We start from the raw sequence: 21,552 nt of genomic DNA on the forward strand, positions 1-21,552 counted from the left end.
TTTCAAAATATATTTTTTCCGTGCAAAATATATTATAATTCATTTTTAAACACTTGTAATCAATGATTTAAAACCTAAATTTAAAGATATTTTTCTATTTTCTCACTTTAAGAATCAATAAAAAATAGTTTCAGGACCTAATAATCGGTAGGATCACATCCAAAGGTTTTGCAATATTTTCCTTAACTCCAGCGCAAAATATTTCTTAAAGCTAAAAATTTCAAATTTTTTTTCTTCACAAAAAACTGTGTGCCATAAGCCAAAGTCAGAGTCATTCTATTAGCACCACATATTTCCTAAAATTAATTTAGGACATTTCCAAAATTTCGGACACCTATAAATCTCTTGGGGGACCTCGCTATTAGTTATATTATTTTTCTATTTTTTTTTTCAACTCAAGTATCCTATTAGTCGGCATAAACCCAAATTTCAGCTGATCTTTTACAATCTAAACTACCTATCATATAAGTACTTTTACAATCTAAACTACATGTCATATAAGTACTTGTACAAGCTAAACTACCTATCATATTATAATATTAGGCGGCATGAACTTATATTTCAACTGATCTTTTATAATCTAAACTACCTATTATATAAGTACTTTTACAGTCTGAACTACGTGCTATATAAGTACTTGTACAAGCTAAACTACCTATCGTATTGTAACTACCTATCATGGTGGAATAAGTAATTTTACATGATTCTAACAGTAAGATGTAGTCCTCCATCTTGGTAATGTTAAAAGCCCCTGAAGCTAACACAATCAATGTCAAAAGCCTCTTGAGCAATTACTTACATAAGACAATTAATGTATAATGCTCACGAATCATGTAGACTAGAATCATGTAACAAATATCAGCAAAAATGAAGTTTACTGTTGTAAACGACTCAACGAAAACATGTCAAATTACTTGTAGTTCTCATACCTTCATGCGAATTCAAATTCAAATTCAAATTTGGATACTAATCTGCAGGAATCGCGAGGAAAATTCAAAACAGGAGTCAGATAGAGTTTTTGATGAAACGACGAGATTTGATGAGTAACTTTTTTTTTTTTTTTTTTAATACAACGATATATTTTACACTAAAAAAGATGAGAGTTTTTTATGAAATGATGAGATTTGATGTGTAACTTAAAGTTCCATGTTAATTCTGGAAGAGTCATGATAAAACATTTAACGACAGTCGATGCAATTTTGTTTTCAAATTATGTACACTTTAATTGCTCTACTTATTAGACCCTACATATGATTGTGCAATACATTAGACCCATATCAAAACATACGGATCAGGATCCTCTCTTGAGCAAAGGGTGAGGATCCTCCTGACCAAGCCCATCAAGCCGTTGAAATTTTATCCAACGGCTACAAACAGGGGGCCCCTCTAAAAGTTATAATAATTGTAGCCGTTGGATAAAATTTCAACGGTCCGATGGGCTTGGTTAGGAGAATCCTCAGACTGTGACTTTGATCCATGTATTTTTGTTCCGTGTCTCATATTACTTTATTCTGTCAAGTTGGTAAAAAAAATCTTTAGCTCTTGACTTATGGTAAACTAACAAAAAATAATGCCCTTATGCCATGCACATTAGCCAAGTTATTGATTCTTTTAACCAACCTGATTTGAATCAGGTAACTTATTTAGACGCGAAATAAAAACATATGAGGTAAAGTCACAAGATCGGTTGAAGAAGTAAGGAATCAATTAAGAAACAAAAACTTAAAGAGTGAGTGAAAAATGGAGAGAGAACCGTATATATCTTCCTATTTAAAGGGCTTCAAATGTATTTTTAAAGTAGTCAATTAGAGAATTAAAATGTTAATGTAAGAAGAGAGTGAGTTTTCTCCTTCCTTAAAATCAAGTGTGAGATTTGGTAGCATATCTCCCTATTTTTGTCTTTTTTTTTTTTTTTTTTTGTGGAGCTTGTGCCAAAAAACACTACTCATGGGCTTGTTGGCTTTATATATAAGAAGATTAGGCATGAGTTAATTAAATATGCATTTAATTCGTGTGTGTATATACACAAATTTACACTGCAGACATATGTTACAATTATTTATACTATGAATTTGGTCAAAAAAATAAATAAGAAAACATCCATGGCATGGGGTCTTTTACATATGACCAACCAAAATGGCCTAATGTATGCTAGATTGGGAATTAATTTGAGAAAATTTTATATTTTTCTGACTCAATTTATGTCATACGTGCGTCTTTACTTATGATTACTTGAAATATACAGTGTGCATGATACAAGATGCTCTGTTCTACGTATGCAGTACATACAGTACACAGTGCTCAAGTGCTAATAAATTAATAAGATAGTGCATATGTTGCTAATTATTTGTTGGGCCAACTTCGTAATGTCATCTTCTTCGAACCTTTCATTTCTTTTTTATCTTTATTAGACGATTGTTCATGCATACAAAATGTAAGTGATAAAAATCAAAGAAAACTAATGATTTATAACTGTTGAATTGAATAAATTAAAGAAAATCAATGAACCAAAATAAGTAGGAGTGTGTACAAGAATAAAAAGGGTATGTGAAAATCATTGTCCATAACTATAATCAAATGATGGTGATCAAGAAAATGCTGAAATGCCTATATGAGTCTTTTTATATTGAGAAAATGAAGATTTTTTCGTTTGTTAACACAGTCAATTGTCAATTTCGCAAGCAAGCACCATAACTATAATCAACCGATGGTGGTCAAGAGATGATTGAAATGTTTCTGTGAGTCTTTTGAGTTCGGAAATAGAATCGGTTGTCCAGGCAGCAAGCAGCTTCAAGAAATCTGTATGAACCGAAAACCATTGTCCATAACTATAATCAAATGATGGTGATCAAGAGAATACTGAAATATCTCCATGAGTCTTTTCGGTTCGAGAAAAATGAAGATTTTTTTGATTGTTAACGCAATCAGTTGTCAATTTCGCAAGCAAGCACCATAACTATAATTAACCGATGGTAATAAAGGAAAGGTTGAAATGCTTCTACGAGTCAAACACAATCGGTTGTCAATTTCGCAAGCAACCAGGCAGCAAACAGCTTCAAGAAATCTGTATGAACTGAAAACCGTGGCTGCGCTGGTTGGTTGGCAAAACTACCGGTTCCGCCTGTTGTAAACAGTTCCGTATGCATTACAAAAACGACCAAATTCTTTTATTCGCAACGCCTTGCCATTTTCTGCGTTCGTATATTGTCGCCGCCAGTCAACCTCTTCGCTCAGAAATTAATGGCGCGTTTCTTGTTCACCAACGGCGTTGTTTCGCCACCCGCGACCACTCCTCCGGTCGCCGCCTTCCTCGAAACCCACCCAGGCGCGTACACGACGTCCCGAACTCACAACGACGCGTCGTTCGTGCTGTTCTGGGAAAAGCACCTGAGGAGACTGGCGGACTCTGTGACAATCCTCTACAATTCGAATCCTCAACTTCTCTTCGGACCCCACTGCAAAACGACGCCGCCTTCGCTGCCGTCTCTGTCGTCCGACTCCATCTCGCTCCGATCGACGATTCGCGAGCTCGTGAACCGTTCGATGAAGCAAGTGCTGCCTATTGCTATGGAGGAGAGGAGGGAGGGGGAGGAGCTGTCGATTACGGCGTTGGTCAGTGGCAATTTGGAGGAATTGAGAGTTGGGGATGAGGGTTTTGATGTGAGTATCTACATTGGGAGTTATGCGCCTGCTGTGTTTGGTATCAAAGAAAACGGCGCGTTTTTGGCTGTGGTGGGTCGCGGGAGAGATTTTGCTGCTGCAAAGTACTCGGATTGGGTAAGGTTAGTGTTGTGAATGATTCATTCTTCATTTTTGTTACTTGGATTGTAAGTATTTTGAGCTGTTTCATTGTTTTTTTCACTTGGGTTTTCAATATTTTGAGTAGTTTGATTGATTTGGTGCTTGCGTTTAAGTTGTTTTAGCTGTTTGATTGTTGGGTAGCTTGAATGTTCTTGAGCAGTTTGATTGTTTTGTTTCTTGGTTTTTAAGTATTTGGAGCATTTTGATTGTTTGTTACTTGGATTTCAAGTATTTTGAGCACTTTTATTGTTTTGTTACTTGGGTTTCAAGTATTTTGAGCTGTTTGACTGTTGGGTTGGCATAATGTGCAGGATGAGGAAGTCTTTGGAGAGGTTGAGGCCGCCGAAAGGGACGGAGCTCTTGTTGTCCAATGATGGTGATCGGATTCTTGAGGGCACCGTGTCTAACTTGTTCGTTGTCCGCCGGAAGGTTAGAGGCTATAAGACTTTGTAATTTCGAACCACTTAGGAAAATTCGTGTGTAACTAAGTATTATGTCTTGCGACTGTTATCAATAAGTTCCAGTTATAGATAGTTGCATAATTGGAAAAACAATGAAACTGTTCTCAGGATATCAGTGAAGCTAAAGCCAAAAGTATGCACTGTTTTGAAGTACAGACAGCTCCTCTTAGTGGTGTCCTTCCAGGAATTATTCGGCAAGTGGTCATTGAGTATGTTCCCTCCTACTATTTTTTTCAAATGTATTTACTATACAGATAGCGTTATCAGCGCCATTGCAACAGAAAAGAAAAAGAAATAGAAATCATTTGGATTTTTCATTATGTTGCTACCAGAGTTTGGTAGCTGACATCTGATTGTTTCTTTATGCATGGTAGTCTTTTGTTCTTCTCTGGTGGCCAAACAAATTATGATTTAAAACAGGAAGTCCTATTAGACTTCTTTGGTGTCCACGAATTTAGTTGTATGCTTGAAATCAAATCTATTATTAGTCTGGTGGATGGTTTAAAAGTTGAACTATTGCAAGTCTGTAATGTTTTCCCCATAATGTAAGTGAACACTAACGAGTGACCCTGTAGGCGGTATTAAATTGGCAATTCGAGACTAGGATCGTGCATTGAGTTTACTTTTGATTAATTGATTTCCAATTTGATAGGTATATCGAAATTGATAAAGTGCGCATGTTGAGATCTGTTATGTTGGTTTTTCTTCTGGTAATTTATGTAGAGTCTGCTTGAGCAAGGGAATTCCCTTGAGAGAAGTTGCACCATCGTGGTCAGAGAGAGAATATTGGGCAGAGGCATTCATTACAAGTAAGCCTTTACTTCTCTCTTTTTTCAGTGCCATGCAATTTGTTAACTATTCAAGTAACAAAATATTGTTGCCTAAGAGATCAGTAAATTTAAGGCCTGTCGACGCTTGTTGTGGGGATTTAGGACTGATACCACTTTTAGAACTAATTGCATTGTAGCCAGTATAGCAAAGGGCTTTGACCAGCAAACAATATAAATGAGGATTTTAGTTCAGTTGCAATTCTGCAAACCTTTTGGGGACATTTTCAAGTCTAATTATTTGTGTTTCCTGTCAATTTCGGAGTTTCAACATCATATCTGCTAATTGTATAATGAAAGGATTAAATTCTACATATATCACTGTTTTTATATGATATTAAAGTCAGATGAAACAATCAGGCATAATTGTCGTACTGTTACATGGAAAGTTGTATGCCATTTGATTTTAATATTATGAAAACGAGTAACATTTTGTGTGTCAGAACATGAAATAACATTAGCTTGTTAGTTAATTAGATTAGAATTTAGGGGTCGATAGTTTTTTCGCTAGTTTGATGCATCATGCATTCCCATTCTGATTATCAAATGCTCTGTGAAAGCTAACTGTTCCAAGGGATTTTATTTGAGGCAACACTGCACTATATATTAGAATATTTTGTATGATTAATATTGCAGGCAGCTTGAGACTTCTGCAGCACGCGAAGACAATTAGTTTTCCAAGTTCATGGGAATCACTGGATTCTAATTCTTTGGAGAACATCACATGGATAGACAAGCATTTTGAGGTGTGTGCATCTAAAGTTTTAAGATCTCGCAACTGTTCTTTGCATATCATAATTCTCTACTTTTTAATCACTATGTATTATTTTTAATATAACTAGGACGGCCCTGGGATGATCACGACAATAATCCAGGTAAATCTGGATATTCTTCTTCTCTTGCACAAAATGTCAAATTGTTCCACCCACAATGAAATAAGAATAAAGTAGTCAATTCCCCGTGTAAAGTGAACTGCTTTAACATCATTCCTCATGATTCTGATAACTTTTTTTTTTTTTTTTTTTTTTTTTTTCGAGCAGAAAGAGGTCATGGAAAGGGCAGTTTTAGAAGGGTACTCTGTCAGTTACTTTGTATAAAAGGTGGACAGATCTTCTTCTTGCATAGTACTTGTACGTCTCCATGAGTTTATCGTCTTGTCCCTCCCTTCAATGCTGGAACGGGTGATAACTAAGCTTGAATTTACGTCATTTGTCAAGTAAGCTTTCTATGGTTCTTTTAGTCCAGTTCAAGCAAACCAAGGAATATAATGTAACGGATCTGCTTTGTATAGAATGTAAACCCTCCTAGAACATAGCTATATAGTGTCAAGCCTCTATCACAGATACAAATTAGTTTGATCTCTTTGCACTCGATGTAATTGGCAATAAGTTTGAAGGCATTCGATATGCTTATATTTTAGACATTGTTGTGCATATTTGATATTACTGCTGGTACTCATGGTTTAGTTCTGTGAAGATTGGTAGACATGTCTCATACTTCCAGTGTACCCATTCCAAACTAGGCACGAGCAACGTCGGTTGTCATATATGAGAATCCCGGAAACCAAACAGAACCCAGTAACTTGTCACGTACAGTCTCATCAAAAGAACAGAACCCGTCTTTGTAACCACCGGAATAGCCGATCTTAGCAGGAATTCAGCTTGGTGGCACCCTTAATTGTTGGGGACCAACTTTTGCTTCATCCTTTGCACAGTTGCAGCTAAAGCTATGTGTGAACCCTAAAAATGTAAAAGCTTAAATGCTTTATTGTCCAATGTCTTTGCTTTTTCTGAGTTGGAATAACAACATAAAATGGGCTGCTGTTTGCCAGTAGAACAAGCATCTTCTAATCTTTCCTTAATTAAGTAGCTAATTAATTACTTATGGCCTAAAACATCTCTAATTTTGTTTTCCATCTCTTCATTTGTTGTTGTTGATGTGGACCTTGGTATCTTTCCTCCATAATCGTGGATTGGATTTTGGTTTACGAGAATATAGTGATAAGATTGGTTTAGGGATAAGAAAAGCATCAAAATCTTGAGTTCAATTGACCGTTTTGGTGCGGGAGGAGGTGCACACTGTTATAACCAAATTAGCTCCGCATGCATTGTTTTTTTGCGTTGGATGATTTCATGCGTTTAATTTTTTTTTTTTTTTTAAAGAAAAGAACGACTATTACATCCACGTTGCAGTGACATTTCATAATATTGATACTGACTACAGTTTTTACATGTATTTGATACAATCAAAATCTCAACTATAAGTCGTTCATAGTATTGTAGCCGAATCCTGTATTCGTACGCAATAAAATTTATCACAGTGTTGCCTACATATCTCATAATAATAAACCTAGCTGCAGCACCCCTTTATAAATTTGAATGGATTGGGATGACAATTAGCGTAGACCAGCTTCACCTAACTTTGAGACCCACTATAAATTATGTAGTGCCTTTATATGTTAATAACACCCTGTCAGTTGGTCATCCAATCGAAAAGTAGTACTAAAAACAATAATAAATCTTAAAAGTTATGTCGTGTCACGTCAAATCATATCATAATGTGTTCAGACTTTAAAATTAAAGTTCAACCGTATCATGTTACTATTATTTTAGATTTCCGTTATTTCTTCGAAAAACAAGTTTATGTTACGTATTTAACGTAAAGTATAAATTCAATTCATCCTAATTTTAGAAAAGGCATAATAAACCCATAACATTTAAAAATGTGAAAATTTATCAATCTCTTTGTATAACATTAGTTAAACGCGTTTGTTGCATCAAAAACTCAAATTGTCTGTATTTAGCAGGAACACAACATTTTATCAATCATATAGCGACTCATGTCAACAGTTTAAAAAAAATTAACTCTAACTCGCTACCTTCGTATCAAAATTAAATCGGAAATCACGAAATTTGGACTTAGAAAACGCTCACAAAGAACTTTTTTGAGGCCAATAGCGTGGTAGTACGAAGCCCACAACTCGGCCCTTTAACCCTGTAAAAAAATCCGAGGAAAAAAAAAAAATTAACCGATGGAAAACCAGAACGAACGGTGTTGATAAATGGTAGTAAGCATCGAGCCAAAAACCTTCCTCCTTCCCTTTCTCCATCGTCAGATCGCTTCCCTCTCCAACGCGCGCCAAATACAAACACTTTCACCTTCCCCCCTCTCTCTCGACGTATACAGGTACGAAAAGTTCCCCTCTTTCTGCTCTAACGGCGGCAGACCAAAACCTAACGGGCCGGCCTAGGGCTCCGATTCCGATTTCCGATTTTGTTGTTGAATTGTTTGATGAAATGCAGTGAATCGTTGTGAGTAATGGCGGAGGCACCGACGAGTCCGGCCGGCGGGAGCCACGAGAGCGGCGGCGAGCAGAGCCCCCAGGGAGGAGGAGGAGGAGGCGGCGGCGGCGTCAGGGAGCAGGATAGGTATTTGCCAATCGCCAACATCAGTCGCATCATGAAGAAGGCTCTGCCGACCAACGGCAAGATCGCCAAGGACGCCAAGGACACCGTCCAGGAATGCGTCTCCGAATTCATCAGCTTCGTCACCAGCGAGTAATTTTCACCCTTCTCTCTGTACTGTTATTTACTTTGCTTTTCAATCGGAATTTTTTGTGTTAATTTGAATTGGGGTTTTTTGGGGTGTTTAGGGCCAGCGATAAGTGCCAGAAGGAGAAGCGGAAGACCATCAACGGCGACGATTTGTTGTGGGCGATGGCCACGTTAGGGTTTGAGGACTATATCGAGCCCCTCAGGATTTACTTGGCTAGGTACAGGGAGGTAACTATTCTTTAACTTTTGCCTTTTATTTCTCCTTTTTCTTTTACTTAAATTCACTTTACATATTATCATTTTTCAAATGGAAATTTGCAGTTTGGTTGTAGCATTTTCTGGGTTTTTTTCCTTCCTATTTTTAATTAATGCAATGGTGTTTTCCTTGTCAGTTCAATCTAACACGTCCTTTTCTTCTTCTTTGTTTTTCCCCTTTGGTTTGATTGGTTGGGATCATTGGATTGTCACAGACAGAGGTAACTAAACATTCTTCAGTGTTAAATCTAGTTTTATGTTCGATTGAAGTTTGAACTACGTTTGAATTGTTTAGTTTATTAGTTTGTATCGCTTTTGGAGCGTTAGAAATGACTTGACCGGAAAGCTTTGAACAGGGTGATGCAAAGGGGTCTGCTAGGGGTGGAGATGGTTCTTCAAAAGGGAATGCTGTTCCAGCAATGCCTGGCCCAAGTGCACAGGTGTAATTTTATAAAGCCGATTAAAATTTTATTCTGTGTAAAGTTTTGAACTTTGAATTGTGACCTCACTCAATTCTCTTTTTGTTGGGTGGTGAATAAATATTGGCAGTTTGTTCATCAGGGAGCATTGAATTATGGCAACCCTCAAGTAACTATCTTTATCTCTCTTCTATTTTCCCATGGACAAACACATGACATATATACACACACATTGTGTGCTCTCAGCCTCGTATGCATTTGATATTTTTCAGAAGAAACAAGCTAATTAGAATTATTCTAGAATGGGAATCTCTGTAATTGACATATGAATGACTTTGTTCAACTTTTAGGTTGCCCCTTCAAAAAGTTTAGAATGACAGAATCTTAACCAAAATGTACAATTGACATGTTTTCACATTAGTCTTGTTTTGAGCATATGATATGTACTTGCTAAACATTTGGACTAGAGTTGCACTGGTTTTATGTAAATGCTTTCAGTCCATGCTGTCCATTAAAGCCACCAGTAGCTTCTTATGACAAAGACCATAGGGGATTGTGTGTTTTTTTCTATCTAGGTGAAGATGTAGTGATTCTGGGACACATAAATTCGAGTGAATTGTGTATAACAAAATTTCAGTATGTGTAGATGATACAATTAATCAATAGTTATGGTTGGCGAAGAACTTGCTGCTTGAAAAATCAACTGCCTTTTATTCTTTGATGCCCGTGAAGGTTTTTTTATAGGATTTACATCCTCCAATGAAACTTTCTGAAGTTGAGAAATTATAGCTTTGCCTGTACCATCTATTGGCTGGTTTGGTAGTTGTCAACATTTCACCATAACTCTGAAGGCAGTTTGATGAAGTCTGTTTGAAGTTTGGAAAAATATAGCTTGATTTTTACCAACTATAGGCTTTACAATTGTCTTGGGGATTCTAATAAGATGCAGCATCTTAGTCATATAGAGAAAACTTGCCTGACACATTAATAGACTGTTTAGAATAGTCTTTTAAGAGAAACATTTTGTCACTTACAAAAATCTTTTACTCTTTTAGATTACTTTTATTTTTCCTAATGGTAATTTCAAAGCTTTTTATTTAAATAGGGAACTAAGGCACATTTTGCACTATCACTGAAAGTAATGCATATCCATGTTTCATAAGAACAGATTCACTGGTGATGGGTTTTCACATTCCTTAAGAACCTGTTTGCGGGTGAAGGTGTCTAGTGTACCCATAAATACCAAGTGTTACTTAAGTGTTCTGGTGGCACTTTTAAGTGTTTCTTTGTTAGTGTGCACATGCTTTTATTGCATCACATTTGTGTCTGCTTTAAGAACAGGATCTCTCACCTTGTAATGTCTTGCATTTGTCAAAACATGCCATGATGCTGAATTTGTTACATTATTTTTTGCTCTTTGGAAAGGATATGATTTCTTAATGGTTCTTTTAGTTCACTGAAAGAATCCACTTGCGTTATAATTTTTTTTTTTTTTCTGCTCAATTGTAGGAGGATTATTATGTGCCATTGAACAATATGGGTAATGGAAGTTGATGCTTTTGCGAGTGATATGAGGAAGAAGAGAGGACATGGATTGTGGTCAATGTGCAATTGACCTTGATGATGTGTTCCTCAATATCTTGCAATCCAGGCACAGCATCTCGTTGTTCATTCCATGCGAAGCAACGAGTAGAAGGTTTTAATTTCGTCTTATATCATTTTTAAGAACTCGGAGGTGGTAAAGTTGTTAATTTTCAATACTGATAGTATCATTTATGTGAGTGACAACTATGTTTCTGGGGTCTCTGTTTTGGTTGGGGTAGGGTTGATTTGTATTTCGCAGATGCTACCGTTAGCTGGGTTTGTGTAAAGTTTTCTTTGGCTCTGTGTCTAGTTTAGTTGCCTGACCGTGTTAAGAAATGCTGTTTAATCGGTTGCTATTCTTAGAACCCCATTTAAAGAAAAAAAGGTTGAAATATATGGATATTTTCATATAACAAGTTTGGTTATCTTACTTTGCTGTCTAGCTATAGCAAGTAATTGTCCTTGGGGATTTGGGGCATGGATTTTGCCGTGTGTTGTGTTTTATTCGGGATGCTATCCCGTTCGATGACTGTATTTTTGTTGTGTCACAAGCCAAACGTGCACCGTTGCTGGTATTATAGCAACGAAGTAAATAGCTTGAATTGGTGTTGTATGATGAGGCTCGAAAATCATTCGAAGATTTGAGTTTGAGTTTGTGCGCATAATTTTTCTGTGTATATTTCAAGCTTAAATTTTTCGCTGTGTATGTTTCAAACTGTGATTTTTGAGTCGAGTGTTAAACTAATGAACCTCCGACGTTTGTTATTGTGTCGCTGTGACTTGAAGTCCTAGAAGCCTAGAGTTAGTGAGACGCGGTCGGACCTAAACCTAGTTGGTTAAGCACGTCGAACGTCACCTCGACATGCTTGGCTTACGACTTCTTGTCGGACAAGGGACTCCAGTTACCCGAAACGTTGTGAAAATGTCGAGACTAGAGAGGGTATAGTTGTATTTGTGTGTACCAGAGACCTCCACCAGGCATGAACCAAACAAGAAAGAAACAGTGAGGGATGAGTGGGACATGCAGAAAACCACCAGTGAGTCGCACACAAAAACAATCACCGACCGCCAGTTCTCCACATCATGTCCTTGTCCAAGTACTCCTTCATTATTCACAGGCACACGTGACAGCACGTGATCCTTGTCACCAGCAATGTTTGGATTTTTGAAGGAGCAGGCGTCGTGTTGCTCGCACGTGAGCTATGATAATAGAGAGAGAGAGAGAGAGAGAGAGAGAGAGAGAGAGAGTAATGGACACATCATAATCATATTGATATGGTCTCTTTATTTTTATGTCTGAGAACAAATTGGGTGTGTTATGCAAGTGATATATTATACAAATTGAGTGCGACTTCAACACTACGAATCTATTAAAATTAATTTGTTTTACAATTATTTGAATTTTTTATATTTTATCTCAACTATTCATTATACGTACCACTCAAAGGAAAAATTAATTTTCTATATTTAAAACAAATATAAAAATAAAAATAAAAGATTCTACATAAACATCCTGCAATGCATCATGTGAGTGTGTGAGTGTATAGAGAAGCATGTGTCCCACTTAGGCCAACTCAAAAGAAGGGAAGAGGATCCTTTCTGAATTCATTTTGTGGGGATTCTAGAAATCCTTACATTCTAGTCGTTCATCATACATCGTACGGTTAGTTTTCGTCAACTACTATTTGCATTTAATTTTAAATAAAAAAAATCAAATGATTTCTGATCGCACGATGCATAATGAATGGCTAAATTGTAAGGATCACTAGAATCCTCACAAAGTGGATCAGGATGAAATCCAAATTTCAAAAGTAGAACATGAGAACATGCATCCTCTCATGATCCATTGGTCCTAATCCACCAAGTCACATCATTTGAGTCATTAAAATTTGATTCAACAATTAAAGTTATTATAACTTTAAAAGTGAGCCCATGTTTGTAGTAGTTGGATTAAATTTCAATAACCCGGATAATATGACTTGGTGGATTATGACCAATGGATCCAGAGAGGATCCATGTCTGGTCCAGCTCACACCACTACCAGTAGCACCCTTTCTTCATGCCTCCTTTTATTATTTATTTAGGGGTGTGTGGATTTTATTTCTTACACATTCTTTTGTAATTTTTATCCGTTGATTTTCTTTAATTCATTTAATCCGACGATCAAAAATTAAAAAAAATGTGAAAAGCAAAATGGGATATATTAATATCAAATCCCTTTATTTATTTATTTCTTTCTTTCTCCCCTCAAATCTCACCTTTTTGCTTGCTGTACCCCCCATCCCAAAAGTCTCTGTTGGTCAATGGTCAAAAGGAACCCATATTTATGAACTGACGAATTATCCCTGTTGGTGTACAGCTGGCCACGTTATAATCCACAGAGAAAGAGAGAAAGGGTTCGGCGGTTTTGAGAGATTCGGCCGGCAAACCTCCTCACGTGGGACCAAAACTGGTTTGCCAAGAGATGACAGAGCCGAGTCCGAATCGGAATATTTTTTTGAGAATCTCGAAGATTTATAAATCGTGTTCGTTCATCGTATATCGTATGATCAGAAATTATCTTAAATATTTTTATTTAAAATTAAACATAAACAATACCTGACAAAAACTGATCGCATGATATACAATGAATGAACACGATTTATAAATTTCTAAAATCCTTACCGAAAAAGATCCGGAGAGGATTCTGTTGGGACAGAGCCACCGAGCACCCTTCATGCTCTTTATATTCCCACGTCTCTACTCCGTTTGTTGTCTGAAATGTTTGAAATTTCTCTGGTCGAATATCGAAAGAAGTAAAGAAGGATACAAAAAAAAAAAAAAAAAACTCTAAAATTTTGGTTAAATCGACATATTTCGTCTATATTTTCGTCATATCAATTAAATATCAAAGATATAAACAATGCATCTTACTATTTGTATCGTATTTATTATTTTAGTTTTAATGTCAAATAACCTAATTTTTTGTTTTCATAACGTTGTGCGTCCAATATTAATTCTTAAAGATAATAAGAACTTTAAGCACTTTTGTTTTATCTTTTGCTCAATCCTTAGAGTCTTCTCATTTCAGGGCTCGCTCAACCCTAAATTCATTCACGTTAATTTGTAAAAATATGTTTTCACATGAAATGTAAGATTAATCTCTAAAATAGACGAGATGTTGATTAAATCAATTAGTCAGGTTAATGTTCTTTTTCTTTCATTCAAATTTGAATCTTCATCTCTGTAAATGAGAATAGTTTATAATATCCGTTTTTAAAAAAAGTAAAACTCTAAACAATGGCCTATTCTGAACGAAGGAATTATTGTCTTATTTGGATAATTGACTTTTGTATCTTTATATATAGATGGAGAAGACAAATTTAGTAAAATATTCATAATACCAAAAAATGCTCATCTCTTCTTACAACTTTTAAAAAGAACAATTCATTAAATAAGAAACATTAGTAAAATAATTAAAAGAAAACAACGCCGCGTAAAACGAGTAACTAACCCTTTTTAAAAAATAAAAATAAAAAATCATCTAAACTGTAAATTAAATAATTTTTTTTTCAATAGAATTAAAAAATTCAAAAAATAATAAAATAATAAAAATTAAACAAAAAAATGTAAATTGGCACATGCGTTAGCGCAGCAAAAGGCTAGTGAGAAGAAAATGTGACGGCCTCCTTCATTAACGCCACTGATTACCCTTGGAAACTGCCCTTGTTTTGGGATGAATCTTTGCAGCCATGTTTGATCGCATAGACAGACAGGGACATCAAACAATGTTGCGAGAAAAAACGTGTGTCCTATCATCTTTCATAAATTAACTAATATGCTTCCATGTCGACGATACTTCTAACACTTTTTTTTTCCTCAGCTATATGAGTTTATTTACATGATCACAATGCCTGCATTTGATTGGTTATAATGTTTAATTGCGACAAAAGGAACTGTTAAAATATTGTCTGATTAGGATAATTCTTACACTAAGTTAATTGACTATGGCACAAACTTTTATCCCAAGCACACCAATGTAACCATAGATAGTCGACTAATAGATCGTAAACCAAAAACTTAAGATTCATGATTTTGTAAGAAATGTCCCGCATTTTGTTCGGAATCGGAGAGTCTCGTACTTTTGTAAGTGAAGGTACACAAGTTTTCCTCAAGGAAGAGAGCTTCAATATCGAATTCATAGTGGGTCCACGTGATCAAACAGTTAATATTTATGAAATTAAACTTATGCACATCAGATCAGACGGGTTCTGTCCTTTGACCGTATCGTTGCGTACAAAAAATTTCGATGCATGATCTAGTCATGTATGGTATACGTGCATGCAGACACAGAGCAAGCAGTTTCACTCCAAAACCACTACTTTGCCATTTTTGGGGCCAGTCCCCAAATTATGCAAAACACTGCTTGTGAACTAAAAACTCATTTAAATGACGGTTGTAACCTTTTACATACAACTGAATTTTATCAAACAAGTTGATTAAGTATGGATAATATGCCAAACAGTTAATAAAAATAATAAAAAATAAAAGGCAAAAAGATTTTAAAAGAAATCCATGTCTCCCACTTCAACGTAGGGGTGCAACTCAAGTGGGTTAGACGAGTTGAAAGGTCAACCTAATCCTAACTCAATTTTTACAATTCGGGCTCGGGTTCGGGTTGGGTTTCATTCAAGTTCATTTCGGCTCGGGTTTAATTGGGTTAGGGTTTACTTGGGTTGAGTTTTGCCCAACTTTTTCAAGTTTAATCTTGTAATAACTTTATTTCTAAGAATTCCTAAAAAAATTAAGCCAAGTAGCATCAAAGTTAGCTAACTTTAATTTCATAAATCAATCTACTATAAAGCTTTAGGATTTAGAGACTACAAATATGCTGACTAATCAAAGGCTCATATTCTCTAAAAGCTTAAGTAATTATAAAGGGTAATTTATTAAAAAAAATATTAGAAAGGGCGTTGGTTTTTTTATTTGACTCACTTGGGTGTAGTATGAGCATTAATTGATATGGGGTACAATCTGGTTAGATTGGGTTTGATTAGTCAAGTTGGGTTGGGTTGGGGATGGACGGGGAAATGATCAACCCAAGTCAACCCAATCAATGAACAGGTTGATATTGGGTTGGGTTCGAGCGGATTATAACTGAAAAAACCCATTTGTTTGGGTTTAAAGTCGGATTGGATATGGACGGGTTCGAATTGGCCCAACCAAGTTGCACCCCTACTTCAACCCCTCACCCTTTCTCCTTCTTCCACGCATTAAAAAAAAATTATATATATATATATATAATATATTAAAAAATGATTTTACGTATAGTGGTGTTTTTTTTTTTCCAGTTGTAATCAATAAGGTCTTAAGTTCAACACTCAATAGATTATCAAACAATAGATTTTGTTAAATTAAATATTAGATTAGTCATCGACGGAGTTCAAATCCATGCCGTCATGCAATGACTCAACTTATTTCCACCAATGTGATAACAAAATCTATTGTTTGACAAAAACACTCAACATATTACTTTTGTATTTGTCATTTAAAGTCCACATCTTTTAGGTTTTTTTATTTATTGAATAAATGCTTTTATTAACGGAAAGGGATCATCTTCGGATCCCTTCCACTAAGTCCACCCATCTGGACCATTGAAATTTGATTCAACGGTTAAATTTATTATAACTTTTAAAAGGGCCCCCTGTTTGTAGCCGTTAGATCAAATTTCAATGGTCCGGATTGGTAGACTTGGTAGAAGAGATCCGGAGATGATCCCTTTCCTTCATTAACAATCATGGAATAGTATAAAAATAAAATAAAATAAAAAAACCTATCAAAAATTAAAACATGAAAATCAGGAACTAAAATCTCGTCTCATTTAAAGGCAAGCTACTTGATTAAACATCACAAAACTTAAAACAAAAGGTGTACAAAAATATTAGTTGTTCCGAACCTAGAAGATATAGGTTGCATGCGGGTACAGGTGATCATGTCCAAAACACAGAAGAAGGTACTGTCGTATTTGTATCCAGTGCATGAAGGTGTTCTGGAGCCCATATCGTATCCGTCGACTGCCTTTCTTTCTAGGACTGCACGTCATGTAAGTTCGTCTCATTAAAAATACGTGGGGACCACCCATCTAACTTACGGCGTCTGGCTGTCTGTTTGATAATTGGTTCTTCCATTTTTGAAACGTGTTCCCACGCGTCAACCAGGCGCATGGGTTCACGCGCAAGTGATTGGTAAATATTAATATTTTACCACATATATTTTTTAGAAAATGGGGAAATTAATATTCATGCAGTAAAAAGAAGGAAACAGAGCGCTAGTTGTACTACTTCATATGCCTTAGATGTATATATGACTTATCACGTGAGAAAAGAAATATACAAAATCGATGGATAAAAGTTTTGTAGAATTGGATATTATGCACAAAATCGTGAGCACTCGTTGTACTAATTATATACGACAATTGTAACTAGTTCTTTTCGCGTGTACCTAATCACCTGAGAAGAGAGACATACATAACCGATGCATAAAAAATCTTAAAATATTCGCGAAGATGTGTAACGCTTTAATACACTTAATCAGAGGTTTAAAATATCTGAATTTACAATGCACGTGTCACTTGAGAAAAGAAACATACAAAACCGATGAACAAAAGTTGTGTACAACTGGATATTGTGCACAAAATCGTGGGTGCTAGTTGTACTAATTGTATACGACAATTGTAACTAGTTATTTTCACGTGTACGTACCTTGTCACGTGAGAAGAGAGACATACATAACTTACACATAAAAAATCTTAAAATATCTACGAACACGTATAACGTTTTAGTATGCTTAATTAGAAATTCAAAATATCTGAATTTACAACTCGTCTCATAATTTACCTTCACCTAAACAAAAGAGAGCCACATCAAACTCCCCACCCACATCCAAAGAGAGAAATGAGTTTATGAGTCGTTAGTGTGTGCTCACTCAGGCCTCAACAAAGTCTTCTCTCTCTTTGCTTCTCTGTTTTTCTCCAAATATTTTATTACCTCCACCGCATTCCCTTACAGTGCTTCCACTCCTCCCCTCTTATATACCCTCCCTCCTTCCTCTCCCCCTAAAACCTCCCCACCGCTCCCTCCCTCCCTCCCTCCCTCTCCTCCCGTCTCTCTAGCTTAAGTTTTTCTGAATAAACACAAACACATTAGTGCCAAATTACAACAAGGGTTATTTGGAGGATATTATTTGCATTGCCGTGGTGGTTTTTTTCCGGGGGCAAGAATGACAATGAGCTACAACGTCAATCACGGGCAGTTCGGTGACACCACGCTGACCAAAGTCTTCGTCGGAGGGCTGGCGTGGGAGACTCCCAAAGAGGCCCTGAGGGAGCACTTCGAAAAGTACGGCGAGATCTTGGAGGCCGTCATCATCTCCGACAAACTCACCGGCCGATCCAAGGGCTACGGTTTCGTGAGTCTTCTATTTTCTTTCTCTTTTGGCAACTTTGATAATAATAGGACTGTGGTGGTGATCGGTGGTTTTTAATGATGTTTTTCTATAATGTAACGCGTAGGTGACCTTCACGGAGCCCGAGGCGGCTAAGAAGGCTTGTGAGGACGCCACGCCGGTCATCAACGGCCGCCGTGCCAACTGCAACCTCGCTTCCCTCGGGGCTCGCCGCCCTAGGTCCGCTTCAAACACCACCCCTCCTCCTCAACGAGGTATATATATTACAATCTACAATATTTGATACATTATCGATATTCACTAAGGTGGGATTTTAATCTGACATTGCATCTAAATGATTATTATGAAGGATCCAACGGTGGGGGAGCGAGCTGCATGTCACCTGCAAATCACGTGCAGTGGTACTACCCAGCACCAACAGGGACTCCGACGACTACCCCATTCCACCACCAGCATCACCAGGCCGTTCCATTTTATGGGTATTTACCAATATTTCCACGCCACTAATTCCCCATTTTATTTTTGGTACGTCTGTTACATAATGCAAACAATTAAGGGAAATAAAACGATTTTATTTTCTCTCTTTTCAGCTACTCCCCCACATACATTGCTCATGATATGAGTTACCATCATGTAAGTAATGTGTTTTCCAACTTCAATCTTCTGGTCGTGTTTTCTATGCATTTATGGCTAAAACTACGTTGCAGAAAAAGAAGTCAAACTTAAATGCAAGTATCGAGCATAATATCATGATTAACTGATCTAACTTACGTTTATGTTTTGTGACTTAAAACTAAATTGAATTATTTGAGGGGTCAATGTGATTTGATACTTGTTCTTCATATGACAATGGTGAATTTGCAGAAGGTGGGCCACACAGGTGGAGCTTACATGAACGGGCCCTACTCTGCTGCTCAAGTGTACCCAGCACAGCCTATGGTGGGACACAACACCTTGATGCCAATGTATCCTCTCTACCATTACCACCATCATCACCAATCACATACAATGGGCTTACCTGCTCACATCTACTCGCCAACCACGGCCGGACATGTGGCCGCAGTCCCAACCATCATGTCCAAACCAGCATCCATTGCTCCTAACACAGGTAGATAGATGGTTGATGCACTGATTTTATGGTGTACTTGCTCACATGCTAAAATGTTCAGTGTCCCCATGTGGGAACGTGGAAAAAAATAATTGCCAACTCTCATTTTGGTGAACTCACGTGGCTTGAACATGGTTATTGGACTTTTGTTCGTATTTAAATCCAAATAATTTTTCAATTGTTAAGATTAAGCGTTTTAGATACGTCAAGAACGAAGTGATTTCACACTCGCATTTTTTCTTCCTGCATCTCATCCAATTTAGTATACGGAAACAAAGAAATTAGTGCATCAAGAAAAGAAAAAAAAAGGTATGAAATCACTATCCGGTTTAGCTAGTGTACGTGATGTATTGATGTGAAGGTAAAAATGTCATGCATGAATGAAATGAGAAACCTTGAAATAACTTATAAGAGGTTTTATGGTCGAATCTCAATATTTTTTTATGATATCAAAGTGGGTTGATCCATGTGTGAAACTTGACAACCACACGTAATCTGCGTCGCATAAGTTGTGTTGCCTATTTGTTTGGCTTCAAAATTTGCCCATGTTAAGGGGGCTTGTGTCACCTCAATTTTTTCCGCATAATACTAGTTTAAAATGTTATATAAGGCTCAAAACATGGTAAACAGGACAAGTTTTGGCTATTGATTCATTTATATCATATTGATATGAAACCTTTTAGCGTTCACGTACTATATTATGAACAAATGATTATGTTCAATACACAATATAATACGAATGGATTGATAACATCACGTAACAGTGTTACAGCGAGACCGAAATTATTTGTTTTCATTCCAAGTTGGCATTTTTCTTCATTAAATCCAAGTAGATATTGTAGATTCCATATATTGGTAGTAGTTTAAGGCAATTAATTAATTAATTTTATTTGTTATGAATAGATATAAACTGATTGCTAGAGAAACAGTATGCTTGGCTGTGGAATAGCAGATGCAGTTGGCAGAGAAGAGGACGAGAGCTTTAAGAAAGTGAAGGGCATGCACTGCAGTGCTCATTCAAATTAGTTGGCAAAATAACAAAAGGGGGAACGTGGTGGCCGCACAGAACAACATTATTATCTCTGATCTGTTGTAGCTCTTTCTTTCCAATTAATTTATTTTTATTTATTTAATTTTTAATTAATTCCATAAGTGTTCTTAATTAATTTAGGTGTTTCTGATAAATTCTTTCATTCTCCTCTCTCTCTCTCTCTCTCTCTAACATATCCATCTCAGCTTGAGCTGTGAACCCTTCAACCAAAACAATGTAACAGAGAAGTCATTGTATGCATGTTCTCTCGATTGCCCACATCTTGTGGGTTGCTTTTCATGGCTTCATTCGACTTTTTCAGCATAAACTCGCTCTTTCTCACTTGAATTTTATGTCCGCGAAGTATACATCTCTTTGTGTTTACAACGCTGGTTGCGTTATCGTTGTTATAGACATAAAATATAATGTTCTAGATTGTAGGACAAATTCTTTGCTCGGGCACTCGCACAACATAAAGAACTATTCGATACTTCAACATGTTCAAGCCAATGCAATTTCTATTCATGTTTTGGGCTGATTTGAGTCGCGGAGTATGCAGACAATAAGTGTAAAATCAATTAGTTACAAATATGATACCAATTTAGGATCACCAATTACTGAGTGTATACCGCTTCTGCTTTATCTCTCGTTGTATGACTTATCACTTTTTCATTTTGAGCCATATATATTTCAATCTTCTCTTAACTTAATTATGAAAAATCTAACCGACCCTACTACTCTTCTTAGAGTGAAACAAATTCGAGAATATTGCAGTCAAAATACTTATTTACTTTTGAATTAAAGGATAATAAGGAAAGATTTATATCGCAGTTTGGAGTAACGTTAATTGAAGTCAAAATACTTATTACTTGTGAATTAAAGGATAATAAGGCAAGATTTATATCTCAGTTTGGAGTAACGCAAGAGAAACCACGTATTTATATTATATTATATTGGTATACCATCACATGTGGTAATTGATGCATAAAATTGAGTCATTGACATCCATGAGATGAATTCAATAATTGACGTGCCATGCACATCAGATGGTACAAAAATGTGGTATCGCT

General features: G+C 36.3%; 3 protein-coding genes across 4 annotated transcripts; all 3 read left to right on the plus strand.

The window, feature by feature from the left end:
• Positions 1 to 3,007: 3,007 nt before the first annotated feature.
• On the plus strand, positions 3,008 to 6,543 carry LOC137720214 (D-aminoacid aminotransferase-like PLP-dependent enzymes superfamily protein). The gene is made up of 7 exons (XM_068459253.2): positions 3,008 to 3,782; positions 4,113 to 4,230; positions 4,371 to 4,471; positions 4,986 to 5,071; positions 5,726 to 5,835; positions 5,932 to 5,964; positions 6,130 to 6,543. The coding sequence occupies exons 1-7, from the start codon at positions 3,241 to 3,243 to the stop codon at positions 6,184 to 6,186; spliced, it is 1,047 nt and encodes a 348-aa protein (XP_068315354.2). The 5' UTR covers positions 3,008 to 3,240; the 3' UTR covers positions 6,187 to 6,543.
• Positions 6,544 to 8,123: 1,580 nt separating this feature from the next.
• Positions 8,124 to 11,317, plus strand: LOC137720215 (nuclear transcription factor Y subunit B-1). The gene is made up of 6 exons (XM_088695348.1): positions 8,124 to 8,275; positions 8,392 to 8,646; positions 8,742 to 8,875; positions 9,253 to 9,338; positions 9,448 to 9,486; positions 10,827 to 11,317. Exons 2-6 carry the CDS (start codon positions 8,408 to 8,410, stop codon positions 10,869 to 10,871), a joined length of 543 nt encoding a protein of 180 aa, XP_088551474.1. The 5' UTR covers positions 8,124 to 8,275; positions 8,392 to 8,407; the 3' UTR covers positions 10,872 to 11,317.
• A 6,445-nt stretch (positions 11,318 to 17,762) lies between these two features.
• LOC137719539 (putative RNA-binding protein ARP1) lies at positions 17,763 to 20,637 on the plus strand. Of its 2 annotated transcripts, none has more exons than XM_068458578.2 (6): positions 17,763 to 18,347; positions 18,451 to 18,598; positions 18,694 to 18,823; positions 18,935 to 18,977; positions 19,209 to 19,452; positions 20,382 to 20,637. In XM_068458578.2, exons 1-6 carry the CDS (start codon positions 18,159 to 18,161, stop codon positions 20,399 to 20,401), a joined length of 774 nt encoding a protein of 257 aa, XP_068314679.2. In that variant the 5' UTR covers positions 17,763 to 18,158; the 3' UTR covers positions 20,402 to 20,637. The 2 variants fall into 2 exon arrangements, with proteins under 2 accessions (XP_068314679.2, XP_088551447.1); XM_088695321.1 differs by having other exon boundaries at positions 18,016 to 18,347; positions 20,356 to 20,596.
• Positions 20,638 to 21,552: the final 915 nt, after the last annotated feature.

The sequence above is a fragment of the Pyrus communis genome, chromosome 1, assembly GCF_041283825.1.
Source record: "Pyrus communis isolate YQ-2024b chromosome 1, ASM4128382v1, whole genome shotgun sequence".
Classification (NCBI taxonomy): domain Eukaryota; kingdom Viridiplantae; phylum Streptophyta; class Magnoliopsida; order Rosales; family Rosaceae; genus Pyrus; species Pyrus communis.